The sequence below is a fragment of the Cydia fagiglandana genome, chromosome 2 (assembly GCF_963556715.1).
Source record: "Cydia fagiglandana chromosome 2, ilCydFagi1.1, whole genome shotgun sequence".
Lineage (NCBI taxonomy): Eukaryota > Metazoa > Arthropoda > Insecta > Lepidoptera > Tortricidae > Cydia > Cydia fagiglandana.
The window spans coordinates 23,358,654-23,386,524 of NC_085933.1; the positions used below are offsets into that span (position 1 = coordinate 23,358,654).

General features: G+C 39.3%; 1 protein-coding gene and 1 long non-coding RNA gene across 2 annotated transcripts in view; one reads left to right on the forward strand and one right to left on the reverse strand.

Moving 5' to 3' along the window:
* Window positions 1-678: 678 nt before the first annotated feature.
* LOC134679063 (uncharacterized) lies at window positions 679-27,854 on the reverse strand. The gene is made up of 13 exons (XM_063537907.1): window positions 27,626-27,854; window positions 18,778-18,914; window positions 18,200-18,346; window positions 13,931-14,017; window positions 13,421-13,526; window positions 12,085-12,195; window positions 11,464-11,637; window positions 10,686-10,781; window positions 10,478-10,600; window positions 10,133-10,208; window positions 9,690-9,859; window positions 7,628-7,764; window positions 679-3,822 (listed from the first exon to the last, which is right to left on the reverse strand). The coding sequence occupies exons 2-13, from the start codon at window positions 18,912-18,914 to the stop codon at window positions 3,804-3,806; spliced, it is 1,383 nt and encodes a 460-aa protein (XP_063393977.1). The 5' UTR covers window positions 27,626-27,854; the 3' UTR covers window positions 679-3,803.
* The window catches only part of LOC134679312 (uncharacterized), an 80,793-nt gene continuing 62,245 nt past the window's right edge, over window positions 9,324-27,871 (forward strand). Inside the window, exon 1 of the long non-coding RNA XR_010100315.1 lies at window positions 9,324-9,364. This is a non-coding gene — a long non-coding RNA (uncharacterized LOC134679312). The remainder of the gene's footprint in view (window positions 9,365-27,871) is intronic.

Consider the following 27,871-nt stretch of genomic DNA (forward strand, 5'->3'; position numbering starts at 1 on the left):
TCGTATATCTAAAAGAATTAATATTTTTTATTATATTTAAGATTCCGTAGTATGGAAATTTTTATAAGGAATAACAGGATAATTTCGAATTTACGATAATTTAACGATTAAGGAAAATCGAAATATGTTTCGATCAATATAAGTACCCCTTATTATCGTTTGATAATCTTTGATCACATCGTTTGTGCGTCACTATTGATCACTATTATGAGAATGTTGTAATTAACATTAATTTAATACTCATTTAAATGGACAACAATTAAATGTTCTTTGAGCTATGCTTTTCCACAGATTCTGCATTGATTAATAATAAGCATCTTCACTATCTTCAGTCTATAAAGGGCTATTTGTTAGTTACGTTCCAGCAAAACTCACTTACATATTATATCTCAATTCAGCATAGCATCATTTATTGCAGTGTAGATATTTCTGAGACTCGATACAACATCTTTTCGTTGTGCTCTATAAAGGCGACAGCTCTTTAGTCAAAAGGTCCCAGCTCTTTAGTGTTAAAACGCCTAAATATAATCTGAAACTCACTTTGAGTCGCAAGACGCTTATATTATACTTATAGGTATTAACATTACACCAATGATAACTATACCAGCAAGTTTAAATTCTTTCCAGCTTTGAAGGAACTCAACTAAAAATAAAATTTAGTTTACAAATGCACGCAAGTTTAGGGACGGATGTTCATTCATATATTTTATTGAAAGTAATCACTAATAAATAAAATTGTGTATTGCTCTAATGTCAGTTCGATTTGATTCGTTCGAACGGCGCTTTAAGGCAAGTAAAATTGAGCGTTGCTAAATTTAAACTTCAATGATAATAAAATTTTCGTTTTACTATGCCGTCAACCGAGGTTACTTAGATTGACGCTATTTAAGTGGCTCTTACGACGCTGTTCAATTTTTCTTTTCCTGTAACCATTTTCTCTCGATCTTTTATAGTTTTCTCAGTGCAGAAGAATTTATAGTTTATCTCATTGCAGAAGAACTGTCAAAGTTTAAAACTGATCGAAGTAACCTTGGTTGTTTACGGCATTATGAAACCTCTACACCAGGAAGGTATTTTACAACACATTGGTACTCTTTACTAATAATCAGTGACATTTTTGAGCTTTTTCCTCTCGACCGATACAAAATGCACTTTTGTCATGACTGTGACCAATGCGCTCATTTAAGTGCACTATAAATCGCTGAATACTGAGGTTAATTAGTCGTTAGGACGTGTTCGCGTATAGTATTTAAAATGCCTTGCTAACCATTTTTTTTCAACACATTATTTAATTGCATTAAATTCCAACAAATAGGTTGAAAACAAATAAGTTAGTAAGAAATGTTCTTGAATAAGAGAATCTTCCAGATGGTTTAATTAATTCAATAATACATAACTCACTGATATTTTATAAAAATATCATTAATGACGTCTGATATAAATCTCAAGCTGTTCATAAATTAAACCCCCCCCCCCCCCCCCCCTGGGTTGTGGACAAATTACGCGAGGTGTTTTCGTCTACTTATTTTTTCTTAGTTTCGTTCATTGTAGAAAAATACTCGTGAGTTTTCCTGATAACCCTCCTCCCCCAACGTGATCTGTCGTGATTTTTTCGTAACCCTGCATCCCTATCGAACCTCGCGTGATTTGTGGACAAGCCCTCAGTCAGGTATTACGCAACGCGAGCACGTCCCAACCAACTACGTAAAATGTCACTGATCAACTCATGATAAATGCTGTCATATGCTCTCTTCTATTCTACCTGCGTTTCTTTAAAAGTTTACACTAAAATATTAATAGATACCTAAAACAGGGCTCATTTGCAATTTTGGAAATTCATGATCCTCTTTGCAATAGCAGTGGCACTTGTGTATAATAAAATAACTGTATTTGATACAGTCATGAGATTTTTCTCTTAAAGCTACACAGTTGATATATTTTATATGTATTTGTAATACTTTTATGTTTGCGCAATGTTTTAGCCCGCTTGGTATTAATGTGTATAGATATTTACAATACGCGGGCCTCTGACTAGATGTTTAGCCACACCAAGGGATATAACAACAGTTTTTTAAACACACACGCACGTCGCTTTAGCTAACATATCGTGCGACTCCAATCTTACTTCATTCGCTTAATGATATCACAATCTGTTATTATCACACAACTCACCGACGACATTTCGGATGTAAGGGCAAGTTGGTTTTGGCCCCCTTTTGGCGTGATATATATCTGTCGGCGGCCGATCGTAAGATCAGGCATATCGTAATGTTCCTGTGTAATGTTTTAACTATTGTCACATTAATCCAGTATATAGGTAGGATAGGTTCGTTAGGTTGCTTCAGATGCCCGAAGGGCAAACTGTCCAGAAATATCAGGGAACGAGTCAAAGATTTTCGCGTTTCACGATATGCCTAGGAATTTCACGATATGCCTGATTTTACGATCGGCCGCCGACATATCATTGCATTATTACAACTACATGATAAATTCGCTATGTTGAGAGATGTTGCCAGTAAACATATCATTCGGCTTTTCTCAATGTTCTCTAAAACGTAGTGAAAAGAGAAAAGTAGGTCTCTACAAAGATGCGATGTCACTCTTATCCCCGAAGGCAGCGACAGCATTAAGCGTCCTTAGATGACTTGCTATTATATTTCGGTTCGTTTTATAAACACCACATAAATTAATAATAGAAAAGTAGATTTAAGTATAGTTTCAATGGTAACGTAGCGTATACAAAAGATATAAAAGCCGCCACGAATTACTACTTCTAAAAGTGAACGAGAAAAGCGCGCGTTACCGCAGATTTTCCTGAACAGAGCCTGACTTTTCTTTTTTCACTATGTCTAATAATTACGCTACTATTTCTAGAAACCTCTTTTGTTATAGTATTACGAAAACTGTATTCAAAACTCGTCTTTTTAAAGCTTTTGTTTCCTTTAGTCGAGGTGGGGACATTGCTGTATGAATATGAAATGATCTCGAAAAATCAACCCTACTACGATGACTTTAAAGTTTATTTTTCGAGTTTCTATTAAGGTTAGTACAGACCGATATTCACACAGCTTATTCTTAATTTTATATTTTCTATCACACATAAATTCGATTCTCTAGACAAGTGATTGAATACAGTTCATTTGTGTAAGTAGTTTGGTGGCAATTGACTTTTGTTCTCATCTTATTTCTAAGTCACTTCGTATGTTACGCGCGTAATTTTCATTGAAAATTTAAGCTGTGTTGTATTTTAAATTGCTTTACGAAATTATACTAGTTATAAAAAAGAAAGTGTATCAGGAACTTTATTTGATTATCTAACTATGCAAAGATTGCTTTGTCTGCGATTTCTTTAAAGCGGTTATCGATAACTTGTCCCTTTATAAGAGGTACATTTAATAAAGGACTTATTTAGGCCCTTGAGTAGTTAGTATAAATTTCTTTTTAAAAATATTTATATTTAAAAGCGCTCAGAAGAGCTTTTCTATACAGGTTGCATTTTTTTCACCACCATTTTTTTTCTACTTATTACAGGTACATGATGATATTAGGGCCAGTATACATCAGATGCGTGCGCGTTGTAATATACAGGTTCTTATGAGAGACGGCACACCGCTTGCGTGAAGTGTGCGTTCACGGTTCCAACATTTTAGCGCCCGCGCACTTGCACGCCTACTCACACGCAGCTGGTATCCTGACCTTTAATGTTACCTTTAGTCATATTTCTCGATCGTACTGCCAATGTGCGATTTTTCGTAATTTTTGCTCACATTGCCAGGCTTCGGTGTCACGTTGATTTGGCACTCTCATTTTTGAGAATGCAACCTGTATAAAATTATAAACAATAAGAAAAATAAAAAAGTGCCCATGAAATAAGTGTGCAACGTGAAAATAATATTTTTTAAATATTCGTTTAAAATTTCAAAGGGATTATACGCTTTGATAATTATGTTTACATAAAAGCATACATATAAATATGATTACGTGGATTCCATAATACTATATCTATGTAATTAATGTTAATAATGATTTATTTATCTCAAAATACATGGCAACAAAGAAGACATTTTTTTTGCATATCGCATTATTCCCTACATGATTTAATAATTCTTTGAAAGAATTACTTTTTTAAAATAATCTAAAACATTTTCGTGCAAAAGGAGTCAAATACACAAAGATATTTAACCTAATGGGGTCCCGTAATCACTATCAAATACGTAGTGACAGAATTGTCCAAATACATCCTAATTTCTATGGTACAAAGGTGTGTTAACCCTTCTCCAGGCCGCACCAATTTACAAGGTTTTCTCAAAAAATCCAAATATATTCCAACTAACTGCCGGATTCGAACTTTAAGATACGTCAATTAATAGATCTGGAAACGATATGGATTAGATGTGTCAGTGTCAAAAGTAAATAAATAAATATTGGGGACATCTTACACAGATTAACCTAGCCCCAAAACTAAGCAAAGCTTGTACTATGGGTGCTAGGCGACGAGACACATACATATATAGATAAATACATACTTATATACATAGAAAACACCCATGACTCAGGAACAAATATTAGTGTTCATCACACAAATAAATGCCCTTACTGGGATTCGAACCCAGGACCATCGGCTTAGCAGGCAGGGTCACTACCCACTAGGCCAGACCGGTCGTCGAAGTGACGTATTTGTTTGAAGAAACGTCATATTTGACACTGACATATCTAATCCATATCGTTTCTAGATCGTTGACGTATCTTAAAGTTAGAATCGGGCCATAATCCAGGTTAAAGGATGAATTTGAAGGCAAGTCACCCGAAAGTGTAATCTAAATTGAACCTTAAATCGGTATGCTAATGCTGAAATTCTTTTGGCGCGTATGTGGTCGATATATCGTACGGCAAAAGGGTTAAGATATATTTGTCCACTTTAGCCGTCACTATTTATTTTTAATGCTGCCTGTATAGAGTGTTTATACTCTATAAGCTATACATATTGATAATTAGTTTAAATAAGATGTATTCAAGTTCATAGGACCCCAGGAGGTAAAAATAGACGACGTATTCGTTATGATAAAAATAAGTCTATGCTTAAGTTATACTAGTAACTCTATGAGCTAATAATTTCAAGACAAGTTCTTCGTTTATAACTTATGTTATAACTGATATTTTATTTGTCACTTTTATATTTTTATTAACGCGTAATAATGACAATTACGAGTAAAGCAAAAGTAAACAACTGCAATATGTAAAAGTTGCAGTTGTTTTAATGGTTTTTTGAGTAAATTTTAATGTAAAAAAAATTTACAATTGTTACAGTAATATAATGTTCTATGGTGTATTTTGACGAAATTAATTGTTATAAATATTACAAATATTTTAATTATTTTTAGTAGCTGTAACCGTAACAGTTTTACACATGACTGAGGTTACAACAACATGAATCCGATTTTTTTTTCATATGATTCGGAGTTTAATTTTTAAGAAATCTATTTTAGTTTGGTGAAAAAGTATTCAGTTCATTGTCGGTCGATCATCAAAATGTACTGGATGAACTAAAATCGTGATTTCATGGCGTACATTTTTTAGGAAAATCACATTTTCATGTTGTGTAGGTTCAGTTTTTTTTAACATCGGAGAACTTTCAGATGCACATAATTTGAGTTAATATTTCTACAGGTGTAGCGATCCGCTTTAGCTGATATGCTTTCGTGTCATAAAATTGGTGCAAAGTTCGTTCATCCAATCGATGTAGTCGCAGCAGCGCAGGAGCGGTAATGCGTATCATAATACTCACAAGCAAAGGGAGACTCCACATTATAGTCTGTACCTTTAGGTATTTAAATAAAATTAAACAAAATCTTCCCTCAAATGGCTCCTTAAGCTAGTTGAGGGTAGATGAATATATTACATGAATCATGATCAAATAATGTAGGTTAAAATCAGGTCGTTCAGTGACCGATCCAGGCGCTTTTATATTTGGTCGGTTAACCAATAAATGTTACAACTACCCGGAAATTTACAAATTGTTTGTTTACTTTTATTGAAATACCTAAAGATACAGAGTATAGTGTCTTTTGAGCGTCAGCTTCTAGTGAACGATACGGCTGCCGCTCGATGCAACGTTAGCACAATCGCGTAGCGACACCATTTCCTATAGCGCTGACTCTCAAAAGATGCTAGGGTGGGCTCTCAAGGTGGCGCGGTGATGTTAGAACGAGACGGTCGGCAGATCGCTACACCTATAGCCCCTTGTGTGGTCCCGGCGGCTTACGTGACGCCGAGCGGGCGGCGCGCCTCGTGCAGCGCGTGCGCGGCGCGCGCGGCGGGCGCGGCGCGCGCGCGCAGCCCGGGCGGCGGCTTACGTGACGCCGAGCGGGCGGCGCGCCTCGTGCAGCGCGTGCGCGGCGCGCGCGGCGGGCGCGGCGCGCGCGCGCAGCCCGGGCGGCGGCTTACGTGACGCCGAGCGGGCGGCGCGCCTCGTGCAGCGCGTGCGCGGCGCGCGCGGCGGGCGCGGCGCGCGCGCGCAGCCCGGGCGGCGGCTTACGTGACGCCGAGCGGGCGGCGCGCCTCGTGCAGCGCGTGCGCGGCGCGCGCGGCGGGCGCGGCGCGCGCGCGCAGCCCGGGCGGCGGCTTACGTGACGCCGAGCGGGCGGCGCGCCTCGTGCAGCGCGTGCGCGGCGCGCGCGGCGGGCGCGGCGCGCGCGCGCAGCCCGGGCGGCGGCTTACGTGACGCCGAGCGGGCGGCGCGCCTCGTGCAGCGCGTGCGCGGCGCGCGCGGCGGGCGCGGCGCGCGCGCGCAGCCCGGGCGGCGGCTTACGTGACGCCGAGCGGGCGGCGCGCCTCGTGCAGCGCGTGCGCGGCGCGCGCGGCGGGCGCGGCGCGCGCGCGCAGCCCGGGCGGCGGCTTACGTGACGCCGAGCGGGCGGCGCGCCTCGTGCAGCGCGTGCGCGGCGCGCGCGGCGGGCGCGGCGCGCGCGCGCAGCCCGGGCGGCGGCTTACGTGACGCCGAGCGGGCGGCGCGCCTCGTGCAGCGCGTGCGCGGCGCGCGCGGCGGGCGCGGCGCGCGCGCGCAGCCCGGGCGGCGGCTTACGTGACGCCGAGCGGGCGGCGCGCCTCGTGCAGCGCGTGCGCGGCGCGCGCGGCGGGCGCGGCGCGCGCGCGCAGCCCGGGCGGCGGCTTACGTGACGCCGAGCGGGCGGCGCGCCTCGTGCAGCGCGTGCGCGGCGCGCGCGGCGGGCGCGGCGCGCGCGCGCAGCCCGGGCGGCGGCTTACGTGACGCCGAGCGGGCGGCGCGCCTCGTGCAGCGCGTGCGCGGCGCGCGCGGCGGGCGCGGCGCGCGCGCGCAGCCCGGGCGGCGGCTTACGTGACGCCGAGCGGGCGGCGCGCCTCGTGCAGCGCGTGCGCGGCGCGCGCGGCGGGCGCGGCGCGCGCGCGCAGCCCGGGCGGCGGCTTACGTGACGCCGAGCGGGCGGCGCGCCTCGTGCAGCGCGTGCGCGGCGCGCGCGGCGGGCGCGGCGCGCGCGCGCAGCCCGGGCGGCGGCTTACGTGACGCCGAGCGGGCGGCGCGCCTCGTGCAGCGCGTGCGCGGCGCGCGCGGCGGGCGCGGCGCGCGCGCGCAGCCCGGGCGGCGGCTTACGTGACGCCGAGCGGGCGGCGCGCCTCGTGCAGCGCGTGCGCGGCGCGCGCGGCGGGCGCGGCGCGCGCGCGCAGCCCGGCCGGCAGGCGCGCCCACGGCAGCGGCTTCCACTTGAACTCCGTGTACTCGTTCACTTGCTGTACGGAATACGACACTATTTGTAAAGGCTTGTTTACATTTTGCGGAGTGGCAAGTGCAGGTGAGTAGAGCGGGTGTCGAGTGACTTGTAAAGTCAATGTGTGGACAGTCCCACTATTAAGTGACAGGTTATAATATGTACACCGTTTGACACCGTTAAATGGTGGAAGCTATGGGAAGTGCTGCTGGAAATGGGTGTACCACAACACCTAGTCTACATTATTAAAAAACTGTACACAGACAGTACAGCCGCAGTTCGTGTGGATGGGATTGATTCGGGGATTTTCAAAACCGAGGCTGGTGTTCGACAGGGCTGTATTCTTTCCCCTCTTTTATTTAATATATACACCGAATACATCATGCGGATTGTTTTAGAAAAGTGGGACAAAGGAATATCAATTGGCGGCCGATTGATATCTAACCTGAGGTATGCAGATGATACCACCCTTCTTGCGACGTCAAAGGCGGAAAGTGAGCAGCTCCTTTTACTTTTGGAAACAACCAGTTCCGATTTTGGTCTCACCATAAATCGGGACAAAACGAAGATGATGATAGTGGATCGTAAGAATAACAATCGACCAGATTTACACAGCATAGCCAATTGCGAAGTCGTCCAGAGTTACGTTTACCTGGGATCCACTATCACAAATACTGGAAATTGTGAACAAGAAATTAAAAGACGTTGTGCTGTAACACGATCAGCTGTGGAGAAGCTCACGAAAATATGGAAAGATCGCCGAATAACCAAAAACACAAAGGTTCGACTCATGAGGTGTTTAGTATTTCCAATTTTCTTGTATGGAGCTGAAACATGGACAATCCGTGAAAAAGATCGCAAGAAGATTGACGCACTTGAAATGTGGTGCTGGAGACGGTTGCTGAGAATAAAATGGACGGCTCGCCGTACTAATCTCTCCATCCTAAAAGAGTTAAATGTTAAGCAAAGACTTTCGTCGATTGTGCAAGTGCGAATACTGAAAATGTTTGGACATATCATCCGCAACGAAAAGTCGATGGAGCGGTTGGTAGTGCAGGGTAGAGTGGAAGGTCAACGTTCTCGTGGCCGATCTCCTACAAGGTGGACGGATCTCATAAAGTCCACGACGAAATGTTCCCTGACTGAGGCTGCTCGGAGTGCCACAAACAGAGAGAGATGGAGGAGTATCGCAACAGCCACAATAAACATAGAAAAGGACAACCCATAACCACGACCACTCTGACAAGAGTGTACGACTAAGGAGGAGGAGGATAATATGTACTTTCGGACCGTTTCCAACCCACCTTCAAGAAAACTTACTTACTTACTTACTTACTTGGTTGGCGCGATGACCCAAAATGAGTCTTGGCCTCCAACACAAGAGCACGCCACTTTGATCGGTCAGGAGCGGTATCCCGCCAGCTTTCGCCGACTCCGAGCTCACGGAGATCTGCCTCCACTCTATCTGCCCAACGGTATTTAGGACGACCAACAGGACGGCGTCCATTTGGTCGACCCAAGTAGGCCTTTTTGGCTGCCCGATCTTCACCCATCCTTTCAAGAAAAGAACGTACTATTATCAAGGCCGGCAATGCACTTGTAATCCGTCTAGTGTTGCAAGTGTCCATGGGTGGCGGTATTCACTTACCATCGAGCGATTCACCTGCTCCTTTGCCTCCTATATCATAGAAAAACCGGCCAAGTGCGAGTCGGCAAATTACGCAAAAAACTACAAACAAAAATCACGGGAGCCCCACTTAAATATTTATTTTATTTTGTTTTTAATATCTATTGTTAAAACGGCGTCATCTGTCAAGATTTCAACTGTCTAGTTATCTCAGTTCATGAGATACAGCCTGGTGACAGACACACGGCCAGCGGAGTCTTAGTAATAGGATCCCGTTTTTACCCTTTGGGTACGGAACCCTAAAAATGTCATGAGCTCACCCTGACGAAACTCGCGTCGACAGTGTCCGGAGCATCCCCCACATGCACGCGCGCCATGGCGGTCTGCTGCGGGCGGCGCTGGCGGCCGTACACGGCCGAGATCTCCAGCTGCGAGAGCGACTTGCGCAGACGCACGAAGCCCAGCACGTCGTACTGCCACACCCAGTAGCCTGCAAATCAGAAAACCACATCCTGGTGACTCTAAAATACTCTAAATGTACATTACAATGTACTGCATAATTATTTTCCATCGTATTTTCTCGGAAACGTTCGTATTTATACTACTTCAGTCAACCTCAGTACTTTTTGTACCAAGACTGACAGAAATAGCAAGACACGATCGTACGTTTCCGTGAAAATACGATGGAAAACGATTATGCACTAGACATCTGTACTTTAGTGCAATACTCTTTAACTTGTTCTCAATATTTATGATCTCTTACCATGTAATACAAGTCTTCGTAATTGCGTACACTGCCAGCACATCAGTATGATCGGATTCACGTTGCACGCTTCATACTGAAATAGAAAATAATTCATGAAAAACAGAAAAATATTAAGAAAATAAAACGTTTTATTTCCTATGTGGCAGTGGCATCATCATAGAACGGTATCACTTAATTATTTTCCTTATATATTTTAAACAATCAAAGACTGCATGTTGTGTGTAAAGTTCATCCTTATTTTGCCATATGCCATATATTTTTACTTCAAAAAATAGTTGAATGTTTTTTTATTGGGTCGGCGTTCAGCATAGCTTGCAAGCGTATGTTTTTTTCTAGTGTTACCTCGGGAGCGCGTAGTGAGCGTATGACGCGCTGGCAGGACTCGTGGGGCGCGTCCACAACGACGAACTCGCGTAGCGAGTCCTTGTGTAGACGCACCACATGCTTGATCAGAGGCGGGTATAACTGCGCACAAAATAAGTTAGTAAGTTAGTTGTCTATTATGGCGGTATTCACAACTATAATAAAAATAAACTAATAATAAACTTACAGTTTTACAAAACAGCAGTTTGAGCGATGTAAGAGTCAGCCCCTCGACTAGAACGGTCTCCATCACTTCGTCGATCTTCTTTTCTGATAATCCAATCTGAAACCGTGTGTAATAATCAGTGTTCGGCAAACTTGGTGCCATGTTTCTAATTTTAATAAGTTAGTTAGGCCCACTTGCACCATTCCACTAACCCGGGATTAAGCGGTTAAACCGTTAACCTAGTATCAAATTGTACTGGTAACCATGGTAAAGCCAGGTTTAACCGGCAAACCCCGGGTTACTGGAATGGTGCAAGTGGGCCTTAATGAAATAAAATTATAACTCCATCTGTGGAAAGAACTCCCACTATTTTTTTGAGGGGCTACAATAAGGGAATCTTTTTTTAGGGTTCCGTACCCAAAGGGTAAAACGGGACCCTATTACTAAGACTTCGCTGTCCGTCCGTCTGTCCGTCTGTCTGTCACCAGGCTGTATCTCACGAACCGTGATAGCTAGACAGTTGAAATTTTCAGATGATGTATTTCTGTTGCCGCTATAACAACAAATACTAAAAACAGAATAAAATAAAGATTTAAGTGGGGCTCCCATACAGCAAACGTGATTTTTGATCAAAGTTAAGCAACGTCGGGCGTGGTCAGTACTTGGATGGGTGACCGTTTTCTTTTTGCACTTTTTTCCGTTTTTTTTTTTCGTTTTTTTTTTTGCTTTATGGTACGGAACCCTTCGTGCGCGAGTCCGACTCGCACTTGCCCGGTTTTTTTAAAGTATTGTGACTCACCAAGTTAACGGCGACATCTAACCCATTAGGGTAGCAGGTCTGCACTCTGTGCCAATCCACGGAATGTGCCAGTTTCTTGTTACATATGATGATGCTTAGTTGGCTGAATGATGTGAGCTGCGAGAGGGTCTCTAGAGTTTCTGTGGTCACCAGGTCGTAATCTACTAGTATGTGCTGAAAAAAAAAACTTTAGTAAGTCTCGAAAAACAAAACACATATAATTCGTGACCCAGTTGTGTCCCCTCACCCTGATACTATTTTAAAATGCTTAAATTTTATTGCTAAAATACATTTAAAAATTTAGGAAGAAAAATAATTGTAACATGATGGAACCGCAGCCTGCGCAAGTAAAACTCCACCTTGCCATACTAGACATAAGGTACAATATTTATTGATTTTCCTGTAAACTAGAAAATATTGCCTCAGCATTGAATCGTGTGGAAGTAAAATTCTACCTTTTCGAGCTAGAGATAAGGTTAATATTCGTAAGTATTTGTTAATTTATCTATAGACTTGTAAACACAGCCTCAGTGTTTGGCGTTGTGATAGCTGTAAATGATAGGTCAGAGCAAAACTCAACCATGTTATAATGGACTTAAGGTCCATTATTTATAAATTTACCTGCAAACTGGAAAACATCATCGCCTCAGCGTTGAATCTCGATAAAATCGCGTCAGCCGGTGATGAAGGGTCGAAGCGGAGCCCGCGCGAGTAAAACTCCACGTTGTCGTGCTGCAAATAAGGTCCAAATTTAAATAATTTACTTTTGTTCTAGGTTTGAGTGATTGTTTCTTCTTTTTAACTATACTCGATTCTAAAGGGGCTGCTAGATGCTACATTTGTATATCAATGTAGTTGCACTATTATTCTTAATTTAATTTTGTTGTAATAAAAATACATTCTGCCGTCAAATAGCGTTATTTATAAACGCTTGTCTTAATAACAAGCCCTTGATAATCGTTTGTTCTAATCTGTTATTTTGACATTTATGTTATAATAAATAGTATAATAAATAGTAGTACTAGGTACAGAAGGTTCACTCTCTAACAAAACGCGTCTATTACGACAGATATGACCGCTAGGTGGCGCAAGCGCGAGCAGAAGTCCATTCCGTAGCGGTGCGCGGCAACAATACGAGACATCAAAATTGGTGTGGGCCGCGTGTACTTGTAGCGACGCGACAAAATCGCGGAGTGAGCCACGCCATTTATTTATTTATTTACCCGCCATTTATTTACACGCCATTTATTTATTTATTTACACGCCATTTATTTAATTATTTAAATGTCACGGGTATAGTGTCAGACTGTTTCTTTGTTTTTTTTTTTTAATTTATTTATCAAAGGCACATACACATATACATATTCAATTTTAAAGTTACTCGCCAAACTACGTAGAATGCAGTTTGTTGGCGAGACAGCGCTCATTTTATACACTTTTATGCACCTACTTAAGTTGCTATCATTCTAAAGCTTACCCTAAATTTAACATTAAAGTTATTATCAGAAACTAAATAGATATAAATGTAAATACATAATAGGTAGTAAACTTTCCTTTTACAAAACATAATTTTAGAAAAAGATATACTGTGCAAAAACAACAAATCTAATTTTAATAATAATACACGGTGGCTGAGTCAAGGTAAGTTATCTAAAAGTGTTTTTTTTTAATTTGTTCTTTACTTCCATTATACTATATTTCTTTTCCTCTCTTAACCATTCTATTTCATTATATATTTTTGGTACCAAAAATTTATCAGTTCTTCTACCATAATAGTTTTTGACAAAATGTTGTACATATTTCCTTATTCTAATATTCTTAGTTCTATATCTGCTTTGTTTATAGACTTTGCATTTATTATTATAGTAATTGTGGTTTTATATGTTTCTATAGTTCGCCTCCGAAAGGGTCTGCTATAAATTTCATCTAAAAGCCTTTTTCGTTTTTGTCTACTTACTATTTGTTTCGGCTTCTTGTCATCTACTGCGTCCATTTCGCAGTTCATCAGAGCAAAATTCCTTATGCTGTGGGAATGTTTGAATAGCAGGCTCTCTATCATTACTCTGAAAAGGAAAACAGACTTAGGTACGCATGCTAAGCTAGAACAATAGTTTTTATTTTTTGACGATACTTAGCACTAAAGAGTATCGTGGTCGACAACTAGATATAAACGCAACTAGATATAATAGGCACCTATTATATTAGTGATTATGTATGCGCTTTACAAAGAAAATCACTAATAGTATTAACTTGTATTTTATTATGCAATAGGCTCCCAATGGTGCGTTTTTTTACAATTTTGTCCACTGAGAAAGTCAATACATAAACTTGCCAACAGTGACATACAACAAACAGGAATGCTTAAACTACAGAGGTCAATGAATCGACTGATAGGTGATTGATACATTTCGATTGGCGTATTGTTTCACCTTGAGGCGAGGCCATGACATATTAGTAGATCAAATACCTGTCTAGTTTGACGTTGCTATGCGCCATCTGCACGCATCCTGGTCCTATGAATACTATCTCTTGGAGCCTCAGTGTGTCGAAGAACCTGCAAACAAACCAATACATAATATTAATAATACATATTTGTATTACAATTGCAGCCTCTTTATATCGAAATAGGGATATTCAAAATAAGAGGATTGGGATAGTTGACTTTGACTACTCTGTTCTCAATGTCCAAACCTACAACCAAAATCATTGATCTTTATTCTGAGTTTTGAATTTTTAATGTTCGCTGCGCAAAGAGTATCAAATTCAATGCCATATCAGCACAGGATTTTGTTTGCTATGGAGGAAGACCCAAATTGAACATGTAAGTATGTCAATGCACTGTACACTGTATGGTATATGTGTGGGGTGTGGCCACTGGCCATACTTTTAAATGGTGTAAAGTATACATATAAAACATGTATTATGCAACTCCTGCATTCTCTATTTGTATCAGCGAATGGAAAATCGCCATTTGTACCTATCAGGTGCCTCGATACCAGTTTTCTAATTTCAAATTCATCACGATACATTTGAATTTAGGCGCAAAGCGTGCTTGCATACGAAACCGTAACGATGCAAATATATGTGCATACATTTAGCTACTTATCTATATCATCGGTCATATCGTTTTCTGCTACGATTTGATACATCATGATCATACAAAAATCGACTCTATGACGTTTATATTAAGATAAAAATTTGAAGTAGTCAACATACCCCTTTCAAGGGGTATACAAGAAACTATACTGTAAAACGTAATTCAAGACCAAAAAAAGTGAGACAATGTTGCCATTGCAATAATTTGTTTGTAAAATTGTAAATTCCTTTTGATAAATAATCACGCTAAGATAATTTATTCATTAGTAATTTTACTCCTACTATTTAAAAAAGTACTTTTATTTATTTATTTGTACATAAATACAAGACGCGCTAGTAAAAAGCGGCCAAGTGCGAGTCGGACTCGCCCATGAAGGGTTCCGTAACAGCAAGTAACATAATAAAATTGCGGTTTACGGTTTATGACGTATTAAAAAAAAAACTACTTACCAAATCTTGGTCAAACCAATTTTCGGTGGAAGTTTGCATGGTAATGTACATCATATATTTTTTTTAGTTTTATCATACTCTTATTTTAGAAGTTACAGGGGGGGGGACACACATTTTACCACTTTGGAAGTGTCTCTCGCGCAAACTATTCAGTTTAGAAGAAAATGATATTAGAAACCTCAATATCATTTTTGAAGACCTATCCATAGATACCCCACACGGATGGGTTTGATGAAAAAAAAATTTTTGAGTTTCAGTTCTATGTATGGGGAACCCTAAAAATTTATTGTTTTTTTTCTATTTTTGTATGAAAATCTTAATGCGGTTCACAAAATACATCTACTTACCAAGTTTCAACAGTATAGTGCTTATAGTTTCGGAACAAAGTGGCTGTGACATACGGACGGACAGACAGACAGACAGACAGACAGACAGACAGACATGACGAATCTATAAGGGTTCCGTTTTTTGCCATTTGGCTACGGAACCCTAAAAAGTGGCAACATTTCTTACTTTTTTTGGTCTTGAATTACGTTTTGCAAGTATTTGCATAATGTTAGTTTAGAAATGATAGTTGACAAAAAAATACATAAATCCATTTGTAAGTTTATGCATTACGTGAGGAGGGAACATATTTCTTTTTGCGGGCTTCAATTTGCGTGTGGATTAAAAAAATCGTGAAAGTGCGCGTTTCAGTTTTTTTTTAGGAAGTTGTAGTTAACAGCCAGGTTAGGTTAAATATTTTAATATAAGTATAATAAATATATCGTGTTTTTTTTTATTTCCGTTAATTTCAAGGTTGCATTCCTGAGCTTAAATCAAGTAACTTTCTCAAAGACACCGATATTCTAATTAACTCCATTTCGGAGATAATCAATAATTTATTTTTTTCCTATAATGCCTCTACAAGCGTGTACACTTGCCTTAGGGCCGGCTTACATATTGATTAGTGTTTAGAATGAGTTCATACATTTGCTACTAAACTTAAGTACAATCTCGGTCAATCGATGTTCGAAATGACATTGATATGTCATAGACTTCAATTGTTTGGTTGAGTTAAATGTAATGCCTGTGTTACAACAACGCTATATGCTACATATAATTACTTTTTAAACTTAATATTTTTGAAAAAAAAAACAATTTTTTTTTTTAAATTAACTATGCCATTTAGTTATCTTAAACGTACTTAACCATATCCCGAAGTTAATGGGATTCAATAAAAACACGGTGTATAACAATACATAGGCCATACATAAACAGCCAATTTAGTGGTTTGACTGAATACCTAGATCATTTTCATTACGTTTTTGGTGCGCATCAAACCCTTAAAATGCTCGTAGTATTCGAGTGTAACATATCAATTTCTCATCTTTCCCCTTTTTCGTCTTAATTTCGTGACTATATCTTTGACATGTAGTAGTAGTAGCCCAAACAGCTTTACTAATTTTTTTTAGTTTATGTAGAAAACAAACAGTCACGCACATAAGAATCCTTACAAAATGAACACAAATTAGGCCTAGTTTCCTATATTACTACATAACCTTTGCAAATACATGTAAATTATACAATAGTATAAGATGGCATTTCATGACAAAATCCATAGGTCATAATATGGCTACGACAGAGACATGTCATATATATTTTCTCCGAATTGCAAACGAATACGCCATTTAAAGTAATAGTTGATAATGCTCAAAGAATATAATACTCACTACATATAATGCTTCAGGAAAAAAAACTTCCTATCTAAACATCCTATAAAATTACTACGAAATGATTTAACACAGCATTCATCTGCGTAACAATGATAGCATTCGTTACACAATGTTGCTAAGTCACGTAGTTAGATATTTTTATTGAAGTATTTGACGCGTAATGTCGAAGATAGTGTATCGGATGAGGAAATCTTAATAATTGTGCTAATTGTTTTTTTTAATAGCATACGTAATGAGATAGTTATCTGCATCTTGCGTATACGTTAGACATAAGATATAAAATGGTTACTTAAAGCATATATTGCTTTTATTACAATAAAACTTTTTTTTATCATGTTTTAGTATTTTTCAGATATAGACGTGGTATGCAATCGTTACAGCTTAATTAGAAGTATTAGAACATGTTCATAAAAGTCTATTAAATCCAACATGCCGTTGATAGCCGTTAGTTAAGTACCTATCTCTCTCCGTCATTTTGACAATTGGTGTTTGTTAGAAAGAGGCCAAATTTAACCGATGTTTGACAAGTTGTACGTTTTATAATCTAGTGCAATTGTCGATAACTCTTTTAGTGATTCTTACTTTTTCCACTAAAAAGCATACATTTGAATAATTAAACTTATATTGCGCACACTGAAGTCACAGAGGCGAGAAAGTGGACCGCATAAAACGCTTATACGCATACTTATCACTTGCGTAATAGACGTAACTTGGCTGACCAACGTATATTTTCCCAGGTGATTGCCATATTTCCTTATAAATAATCAATATAATGCTATATAAAACTTTATTACAATTATGTATCAAAGGATCAAAAGAGACCATAAGTATCAATTATACCTCATCCACCGTATCAGGCTGGTACAGTCGCCATCAGATATATCGGAGCGGCCAAGGTGATCACAAATATCTGAACATTGTCAAAGCGTTAAAGTGCTTGTTCAGATATTGTGAACACCTTGGCTGCTCCGATATATCTGATGGCGACTGTACAATAATTCTAAGAAAGCATGCAATTGGTCGGCGATAAGAGTAACCAATAAGCACATGATGGCATACACCTACCTATGGTGATGACGGTCAATTTGTCTATGCAAATCTCTCTTTAAGTTCCATTTTGACTGCTCATGAACCTGCTCGCAATGCAAGCGGTATTTAGTTGATCGTTCCCTACATTGTAGGTACTCTGTAGTTAGTAATGTACTTACCGAATATTGCATGCAAGTTCTTGAACAATCTAAATGGGGCTTTATAATATATACAGAGAGCTGACTATAAGAACTCAAACAATGTACTCGTAAGTTTAAGTTAGAAGTTCTTGAGTCCGTTTTACGAGACCCTACGCTTAAAAGATTTCTTATGAGTAATGAGTTGAATCCTTTTTTGCATGTTTTTGAAGCGTGACTCAAAAGGTCTGGAGACCTACCATTGTCAATTTTGAAGTTTTTATCAAAACAAGTAAAATAATGACTTACTGTGGCATAATTTTGTGCATGAACTGGGTGAGCTCCGCCCGGCTGCAGTCCGCGACGTGTATTTGCAGTACGTTTGTGTGTTTCTTGAATATTCGCGCTAGGAACGCGCATTTGTCCAACTGTTTGGCGTTGAGCTTGAGAGTTTTCCTGAGGGAGATTTGACGTTTTTACTTTGAAATTAATCGTAACCAAATCATAATTCTAAAGGCAGTTAAGAGAGGTGTCCTCTGGAAATCCTTTGAATTCTTACTGTTGAGGAAGTAATTAGACATACATAATAATATGAAATGAGAAGAGAAGAGAAGACGGCCATTGGCACGCTAGTCTGATGATATAATAAAAGTAGCGGGAGCCAACTGGATCTGGGAGGCCCAGGACTGAAAATAATTTAAGCATCTGGAAGAGGCCTTCTCTTCTATACCTCTTAGGAGGATTCTGGTATAATTTTCGATATAGATAAATTAAGGTTTAAATCCTAGATTCAGTTTTGTTACCCACAAATAAAAGGCATTTTTTTTATTTGTTTATTATACAGGAAATAGTAAGTCACTGCATGGAATGAAGAGGAGACAACTTACCTCCGACCTTCGTATATGAGCAGGCCACTGCGCCAGTGCCGGCTGGTAGACATGGCGGCTAGGGCATCCTCCAGGCTCAGGTGCTCTAAGATGCAGCCCAGAGGCAGCAGCGGCAGGCAGCTCCAACCTACCGACATCTGCAACCAATAAACATACTTTTTTTGGTAATGGATCAAATTTTATATATATAGCAAGAAAGACCGACTCGTGGAGTAAACGACTACTCGAGTGGCGACCATGGGGGGAAGAGCGTCCCCAAAGTAGACCCAAGATGCGTTGGGACGACGACATCAAAAGGACTGCGGGGAAGAAGTGGCTTCAGGTTGCAAAAGACCGTGACAAATGGCGTAAAATGAAGGAGGCCTACACCCGAAGGGCTAAAGAGAGAGAGAGAGAGAGGATCAAATTTTAAGCAATAAGTGTTTTTAAATGATTCACGGTTAGTTTCACTAGACTTATATCTAGAGGGCGGAGTACCGGTGGCAAATTTCACACAAAAGGTATTATTATTATTTGTATGTCTTTTCCATATCTCGGGACCATGGGGTCCCGGACCTTTGGGAGGCGTACGTGGGGCCGAAGCCAACAGCGCAGAGGCCCTTTAAGACACTTTAATCTAAAAGCAAGGGATACACGTGGCGGATACTATCCCCGAACGCACAATGTGATACATCCGGAGATGGTCCCCGCCAGGTGCAAAGACTATTGCAGTGCAGCACTTTTGTGCTGCGATGGGAACTAAGGTCATGGGCTATAGATTTGAAAGTTGGATGGACTGGATAATGGGCTATGGGAGAGACTAGCGGACACCTGCCGTGACAATCAGTCTCAAAATTGTATAAGACAGGTGGTGACTCGCCAACTCATTGAGTGGGCCCCGCAATGGCCGCACGCACAGTGCGACAACAGGGCAACACTTTGGAGCGGCTGTGAGGTTGTCGAGAGGTGAGTCTGCGGTAGCCAGATCCCGGTAATCCGTTCAAGGGCCGCCGGCGTTATGACATTTTACACTTCCAACCTGGAGCATAGGTCCCGCTCTTGCGACTCCACTCTGGCCGGCCAATCAAGGCAAGCACAGAGGCGAGGGCCAGATGACAGGGCCCTCTGGAATAGGGGTCCGCGGTGTCGCCACTCACCGTCAGCTCGCCACAAGCTGCCCCCGCGGGTTTATTATTATTATTATTGTGTAAGCAGGCAGGCAGTTGTGACAACTGATATTGCCTGTATCCAGTAATCATTAATAGTTATCGTTGACAAGTAGATGTATTGATGTGTCTGTCTAATTTATTTTTAAATTGGTTCACATTTTGTGCTGAAACCACATCTTCGGGGAGTTTGTTCCAAGCCCTCACTACTCGGTTGCTCAGAAAGTGTTTGTATGGGTTACTGTGGGACCTATGCCTTTCTAACTTTAAGTGATGACCTCTCAGACGGGTGTTGTTGTTGCGCTTGAACATCTCATGAAAATCCTTGAGGTCATAGTGCCCAGACAGTATTTTGTATGTTTCTATTAGGTCTCCACGTTCTCTGCGGTGCTTAAGAGTAGTGAGCTTCAGTTCCTTCAGTCTCTCCTCATACGGCTTGTTCTTAAGTTGCCTTGGTAGTTTTGTGAAACTCCGTTGAACCTTCTCCAGCATATCCTCCAGCATAGTATGGAGTCGTTTTTATAATTATTATTTTAGGCTTGAATAATAAAATTATTCATTTACCTAATGTACTTAGTATGGTACCTACTCGTAAATTGGAAGTAAGTACTTAACATTTATTTTCATAAATCGATTTCAGGAACACCTAAATGTTATGTCGTAAATGTTTTGGGTGATTTTTCAATTTCTTTTCCAGTCCTCAATTGTAATTGAATGGTCTTGAAAATAATATATCGTTTGGCAGGTATAACTTCTTAGTCTAGTATTTAGTACCTAATGATAATGTTTTGATAAGAAAATATATTTTAACTCATTTTTATAATTTATGTTTTGAATTGTGTACATTTCCTGATCAACTAAAAATAGCTAGAGTACTGCCAATTCATAAAAAGGGATCAACTAATATGCCTAAAAACTACAGGCCCATTTCATTGTTACCTACACTGTCTAAAGTGTTCGAAAAATTGCTAAAAGACAGATTGTTAGATCATATCAACAGATATAAAATATTAAACACAAAGCAGTTCGGGTACCGTAAGAGTGTTGGGACGAGTGAAGCTATTGATGAGCTAATTAAAGATACGGTACTACAACTCAACAGTGGGAAAAAGGTAGCAGGTGTATTTTTGGACTTAAGTGCGGCCTTCGATACTGTTGACCATTGTATCTTATTGAGTAAATTAGAGCACTATGGTGTGAGAGGAAACGTTCTTAAATTATATCAATCGTACTTAAGAAACAGGAAACAGTTTGTAGAGTTGAAACACATTGAGAATAATTGCGAGACAGTTCATAAATCACGTATGATTGATATAAGACGAGGTGTGCCGCAAGGCTCCATCTTGGGCCCTATATTTTTTATATTATTTGTTAACGACTTAATTAATTATATGAACGACTCTATTCCGAATTTGAAGCTGGTATTATTTGCTGATGACACCAACGCTGTAGTGTCCGCTGATAGCATAGCTAAACTTAATGACGTAATTAATAGAGCCCTCAATGCATTTTCTATATGGTTCACAGTTAACAATCTCACCTTAAATAGTAGCAAAACTAAATCGATTTTATTTAATACTAGTCCTACATGCACCGATTCCTTACTTTTAAATATAAATGGAGAAATTGTTGAACAAGTAGAAGTAGTTAAATTCTTGGGCGTTTTGATTGACTCTAATCTTAATTGGAAACCGCAATTACAGACGTTGAATAATTCAATTAGTTCAGGTTGTTTTGCTTTGAGAAGCTTACGGGAGGAAGCGAAGATTGAACAGCTTAAGGTGGTCTACTATGCCCTCATAGAATCTAAATTACGATATAGTATTAAATTGTGGGGCAACAGTTATCAATATAATACGCAAAGTGCTTTCTTGATGCAGAAAAGAGGTATCCGAATTATAGTCAGAATACCACAATGGGAATCATGCAGGGAGCATTTTAGAAAGCTTAAGATCTTGACTGTGCCTTGCCTTTATATTTTAGTTCTGCTATCAGGTCTAGTCAAAAATTTGGAGGTCACTGAATGCGAATACGACAGAGCTGTAAGACTTGCAACAAGAAGAAAAGACCTTAAAAATAGTTTAGTGCCTAAATTCAAAGTTGTACAACATTCGGCAAGCTACCAGGCAGTTCATCTTTTTAATAAACTGCCGATAGAGTATAAACAGATCTCCGACTGCAAAGTATTTAAGCGCAAGTTAAAGGCTTTTCTTGTTGATAAATGTTATTATTCTATCAATGAATTTGTGAATGAATCTTTTAATTAGTATTGCAATGGTTACCAATTTTATTATTTAATTTAATGGGTTTTTTTTTTTAATGTAAATGACATACCTCTATTGATCTATTGTTGACATTATTATTATTGTTGTAGAAGTATTAAATTTTATTATATCATCAATGAAATTGTGTATGACATATCTTAATGGGAATTGTATTTTTAAGGTATTTGTATTTGTAACGTTAACTTTATTAAGGCCTCGTTTTTTTTTTTTTTTTGAATCTGTACTTGGTAGAGATAAGATATATTTGACCCTAGTTTTTAATGTATGTACTAATTATATGCATGTATTACTATTCGACACAATGTATATTGTTTAGAATTAAAAAAAAAAAAAAAAAAATTATTATGTATTATAGATATTAACAACATATTACATTATATTTGTATGCTCATAAGATAATTTCTATAAGTTCCTAAAAATTATTATGCAAAATTAATCATTTATTCGTTATTTATTTAATCATAAGAATACTTAGGCGACTCCATACATTTAGTGTGAAATTTGCCACCGGTACTCCGCCCTCTACTTATATCGACCGGGATATGGACCGTGATTACTTTTTGTATTGTTTTCGAGCTCCCGAGATTACGACGCAGTTACGTGCATCTTGTTCATGGACAACATAAAAACAGGATCACACAAATCGTAATCACGGTCCATATACCGGTCGAAGTTTGAAAGAGTAGAGTAAACGAGGAGCAATTAAAAGCTCCAAGTTTTTATAAACAAGTCAACATTTTAAGATTTTGCCTGCTTCTATTTTTTTGGGCTGTCAGAGTGAAACAATTGGGTAGGTAAAGTTTTTTGAAGATAGTCAAATTATATTTTTTTCCGATAGTATTCATTATAGCGATCACGGAAATGCAGTTCTTTTATTTTTATTTCATTTTATTGATTAAATATAATTTTTTAAATGATCGATATGACGTTTGTGAGATGGAATGGCAGTTTTCCGAGTAATTCCTTTGCGCGCAGTAAATGGGACGAGATAGAAAAAAACGATGTCAACTGTCAGTGTCACTTAGCTCTCATTCCCGAAAAATAACGGACAAGCCTCATGTTACCTTGCGAACTGCTATTAATGTTATCATTGAGATTTTCGACGACCTCAGCAAGACCCACGGACTTCTGATTCCCCACGACATCTGCGCGTATTTGGACAAAGATTGAATTTACTTTCGATAACTTGGCACTGCATAATTATTGGACAACGTTTTCTTCCCCACCCTTACACGACGGCCCCTGCGCTGACCCTTGGACAGAGTTTTGCAAGAAAAATAAGCGAGTTCATGCGAGATTGCGAGCAGATTCTACAAATTTGAAATTATTATCATAACAGTGATAAGCACAATGCCGTTGAATTAGAGGAGCAATGGCCGTACAGGAGTACGTATCCGTGAAATACATAGGTACATAAAACTTTCTTCACTTGTGTTTTGATTTTTATTATTAAATTGCCATGAGCTGTTATGTTCGTAAACAAGAAATCGGTCAAATTTTTTCTAACAATTTCAACCATCTGTTAGTTTTGTGTGGTTATCCTCATTTTATGAATGTTGTTCTTATTTTCAGGTGGATGTAAACATTCATTGGCGGTATTATACTGATGGCTAATTAGAACCATTGAGCCATGACATACTTCCTTGCAGTGTTATTCGGCTAAGCCCCGAGCATCCTGTGAATCTGAAGGATATAATTATTTCCATAAAAAAGAGCAATCGAATTAGGACCAAGATATCCCGACAATCTAAAGACATTTTGTAAAAAATGCAATAAAATGAAAATGGGAGACTCAATGTTACAAGATCATGACAATGTTATGGTCTATACTTATTAAAATTTTAAAACCAACATGTCTTTATCTTTGACTTGAAAATGTACAAATGATTTGTGAAATGTTTTATGAAATGCAACTTAGGGGTCATCCATTAATTACGTCACACCAATTTCTAGGTTTTTTGACCCCTCCCCCCCCTTGTCACACTTGGTCACATTTGGCAAACCCCTCCCCCCTAGTGTGACGTCACATTTTTTCTACGAAAACGCCAAATCGAATTAAGTAAGTACCTAAGTATTATTAATATTTTATCAAAATATTTTTGACGATATAAATATTATTAATTTTATAACCCAAAACTGCTTCGGAAAGAATATTAAACGATTAAAAACTATTTTCGTTTTAAAAACTTGTTATTTAAATGTACAGAGACTAAATAATTTAAATAAATTTTCGGTTACTGATGAAGTTAAAGTGACGTCACAAAGTTTGTGTCTCCCCCCTCCCCCATGTCACAATATGTCACATTTTCTTGACCCCCTCCCTCCCCCTAAACGTGTGACGTAATTAATGGATGACCCCTTATGCTAAAAATCTATTATTATTATATGTCAAATTATCGTGAACTCGATGTTGCTTAAGGCGTATCCAGATTAGTCAATTTTTCGCCAATCTGATTAAATTGCCCGATCGAATCGGGACGTACGGACGCAAACGCCAATTTGGCTCGCCGAATTCAACCGCCGATAATGACCGATAAAATGAGGTGCGGACACAAGAACACCAATTTGTGAGGCTAGTATTTTCGTTATGGGGCATTTTTTCAATTTAAATGGCTCTAATATCACCATAAATCTAAAATTGGAGATTGACGCCAATTTCATTTCTGATCAGTCCCGTCTGGATACCGCTTTAGCACCGCGAAAGGGCGCTGCGCGGTGCGCGCGGATTGACGCATGCGCGTACCGTATGCTTAGTATCTATGGTAATATAATTTTAAAAAATATGCAAATAAAAGGCGGCAAAGTTTATTCGTCGTGCAATACTCAATAAGTTACCGCTTGTTATTTTAATACTCGTAATAAACAAAATGAGTTCAAGTGACGAAAACGACCTGGAATAGACGGCACACCGCCTCATTTGAAAGCAGAAGCAAACTTAATAATGAATAACTAGCTTCCTGCTAAGTCCAGGGACAAATACAACAGGACTTACGACATGCTCATGCTGTGGAAGGACAGCCAAAACGCAAGAAACACCTACTCTGAAAGTGGTTTTTAGCGTATTTCTGTGACCAAGTGAAAACTAAAAAGCCATCTACATTTAATATAAACTAAGAATATGCGTTGTTTTTTTAATTGTATTCGCGTCACTTTACCCCTATTAAATACGCTTTACTAAATTGAATTTGTTTTATTTCCTCACATAATTTGAGAATAGGTAGTCCTTACTAAGTATACCTCAATGGAAGCAAAAATGTAGTATTTTTGCGAGTTGATACACTTGCTACTTGTGTATAGTGGCAAATGTATTAAACCCGCAATCAACACTAATCAATATGTAAACAGCTAGGCCCCAACGTGAAGCACATTTACCCTACAGACATACCTATCCATATTGACCATATTTGAACCTTTCAACTCTCTTCAAGGGCACGCCACACAGCGTGATCCTATATACTGTTGTAATGTTAATGCTTAAGGATAATAATTTGTGGATTTATAAAATAAAACGAAACGAATTTTACTGGATTTATATTATATTATTTTGGATTTATATTATAAGTTTTCTAAAGTACAGTCGCCATCAGATATATTGGTGCAGCTAGGGTGCTCATAAATATCTGAACACGCCTCTATTATCAGGGCGTGCGTGTTCAGATATTGTGAACACCTTGCCGAGCCCATATATAATAGCCAATAACGACCTAGTTATAAGACTATTACAATCTTAATCATTATGTATGTATAATACAACAATCACGTTTATATAGTCCTCACAAACGTATAAGTTACCATTTTGGCCAATATATCTTCAAAGTTTGGCACCGAATCGCTGTTAAACACTTTGGTGTGCTCAAATACGCTGAATTTGGAAAGTAACGTCTGTACTTCCTACAAGACGGTACGACGCACTTTTGAGTTCATCTCTGTAATATTCTATTTCCATTCGAACGTTTCCGGGATCGTCTCCATCTATTGTGTTGATACTGAGATCCAAAATGATTCGTGTAGCAGTCCAAGAGTCGTGGTGAAGGCGTTAATGAAAATGTTCTCCAAGAAGCAGTGCCAAGTAGTCGAAAGCAATCGTTATCATTATCAAAATATCCGTGTTGATCGTGCTAGGGACGTTAAAAATACTTATTCTAGAAATCACACCGACATCCAATTACAAGAAAACACAAATGTTTCGTCCGACCATTATTTTCCAATTATTTGCAAGTTATTTTCCAAGAATGACACTGACAGTTGACATCGATTTTTTTTCTATCTCGGCCATACTGCGCGCAAAGGAATTAATTATTCGAGTCTGCCATTTCACCTCACAAACGTCATATCGATCATTTAAAAAATTATATTTAATCAATAAAATGATATAAAAATAAAAGAGCTGCATTTCCGTGATCGCTATAATGAATACTATCGGGAAAAAATATAATTTGCCTATCTTCAAAAAACTTTACCTACCCAATTGTTTTACAAGATTTTAATTTGCCAGACATGCATCATCATAGGCCATCTTCTAAACTTGTTTATACAATCTGCTGCAACATTTTTTTAAAACCCTATTACAGTTGTCTCCTGGCTGACAACAGAATATAAATAGTTGATGAACCCAAAAAAAAAATGGACTTTCACAAAAAAACCTAACACTGCTTATTTGGTCATTCTATAAATGCCTATCTCAATAATAGAAGGAATAGAAGTCTAGTAAAAGGCAAGTGTATGTTTTTATGTACTACAAAATATTTATGCTATATTCAAAGCCTCATAAAGAAAAAATAATTTATAAATAATACTGAATACCATTCCTCAGTGCTTACACCTTTTACTATTATGTTGGAATGAAGACCTTAAGACATCTTGCATTGATCTACATTTGCTGGCATTGTCTCTGGCTAAAAATAGATTTACAAGGACACTCTGAAGGTTGTTTGCAAATGGAGAAGGAAACCAAGGACATGACATATAACATAACATACTACTCTAGAAAGGAGAGGAGAGGGGTACTCAGAAAAAACTATAACTATCATTGATTTCCAAGTTAGTTTTTATATATTAAAAACTTATATTTTCGTAGCAAATCTGCATCAGAACGGTAAACAATGTTAACGCAACACTAATTATAACGTCACAGACCAATATTACTCGTGCGTAACTGACAAACCATAAAAAACTAGCACACTATAACTCTCAGCTGGCGGACAAGGTGTGACGACATAGAAACAGCTGTTTATGAAAATATGCCAATAATTACTCACAACAAAGCCAGAAACTGCGCACAAAATTATTTACGCCAAAAGCAGGAACGTAATAAAGGCATGTTAAGGCCAATAAAGTGATATCCGTGAAATTAATTAATATTAAAGAGAGAAATTGCGACGAAATAAATCGAGAACAAGAAAAGGTCAATAGATGTACCTTGGTTGTATGTGTTGTTTTGCTCCTCTCTTCGGTGGTTACTAGCTTAAAACTGTATGACTATTCAATAAGAGAAAGTATCGATGGTTTTTACTTATTATTTAACCATCCATTGTTACTTCACTCTTTAACGCGCAACGCAAAATAACGACCAAACTCGAACTCGAATGATATCAAAATGCCTGGGAACATGTAAGGCGTTTTTTGTGATCACTACCAAGGTGAAGTTTGCATGCTCATTGCTAA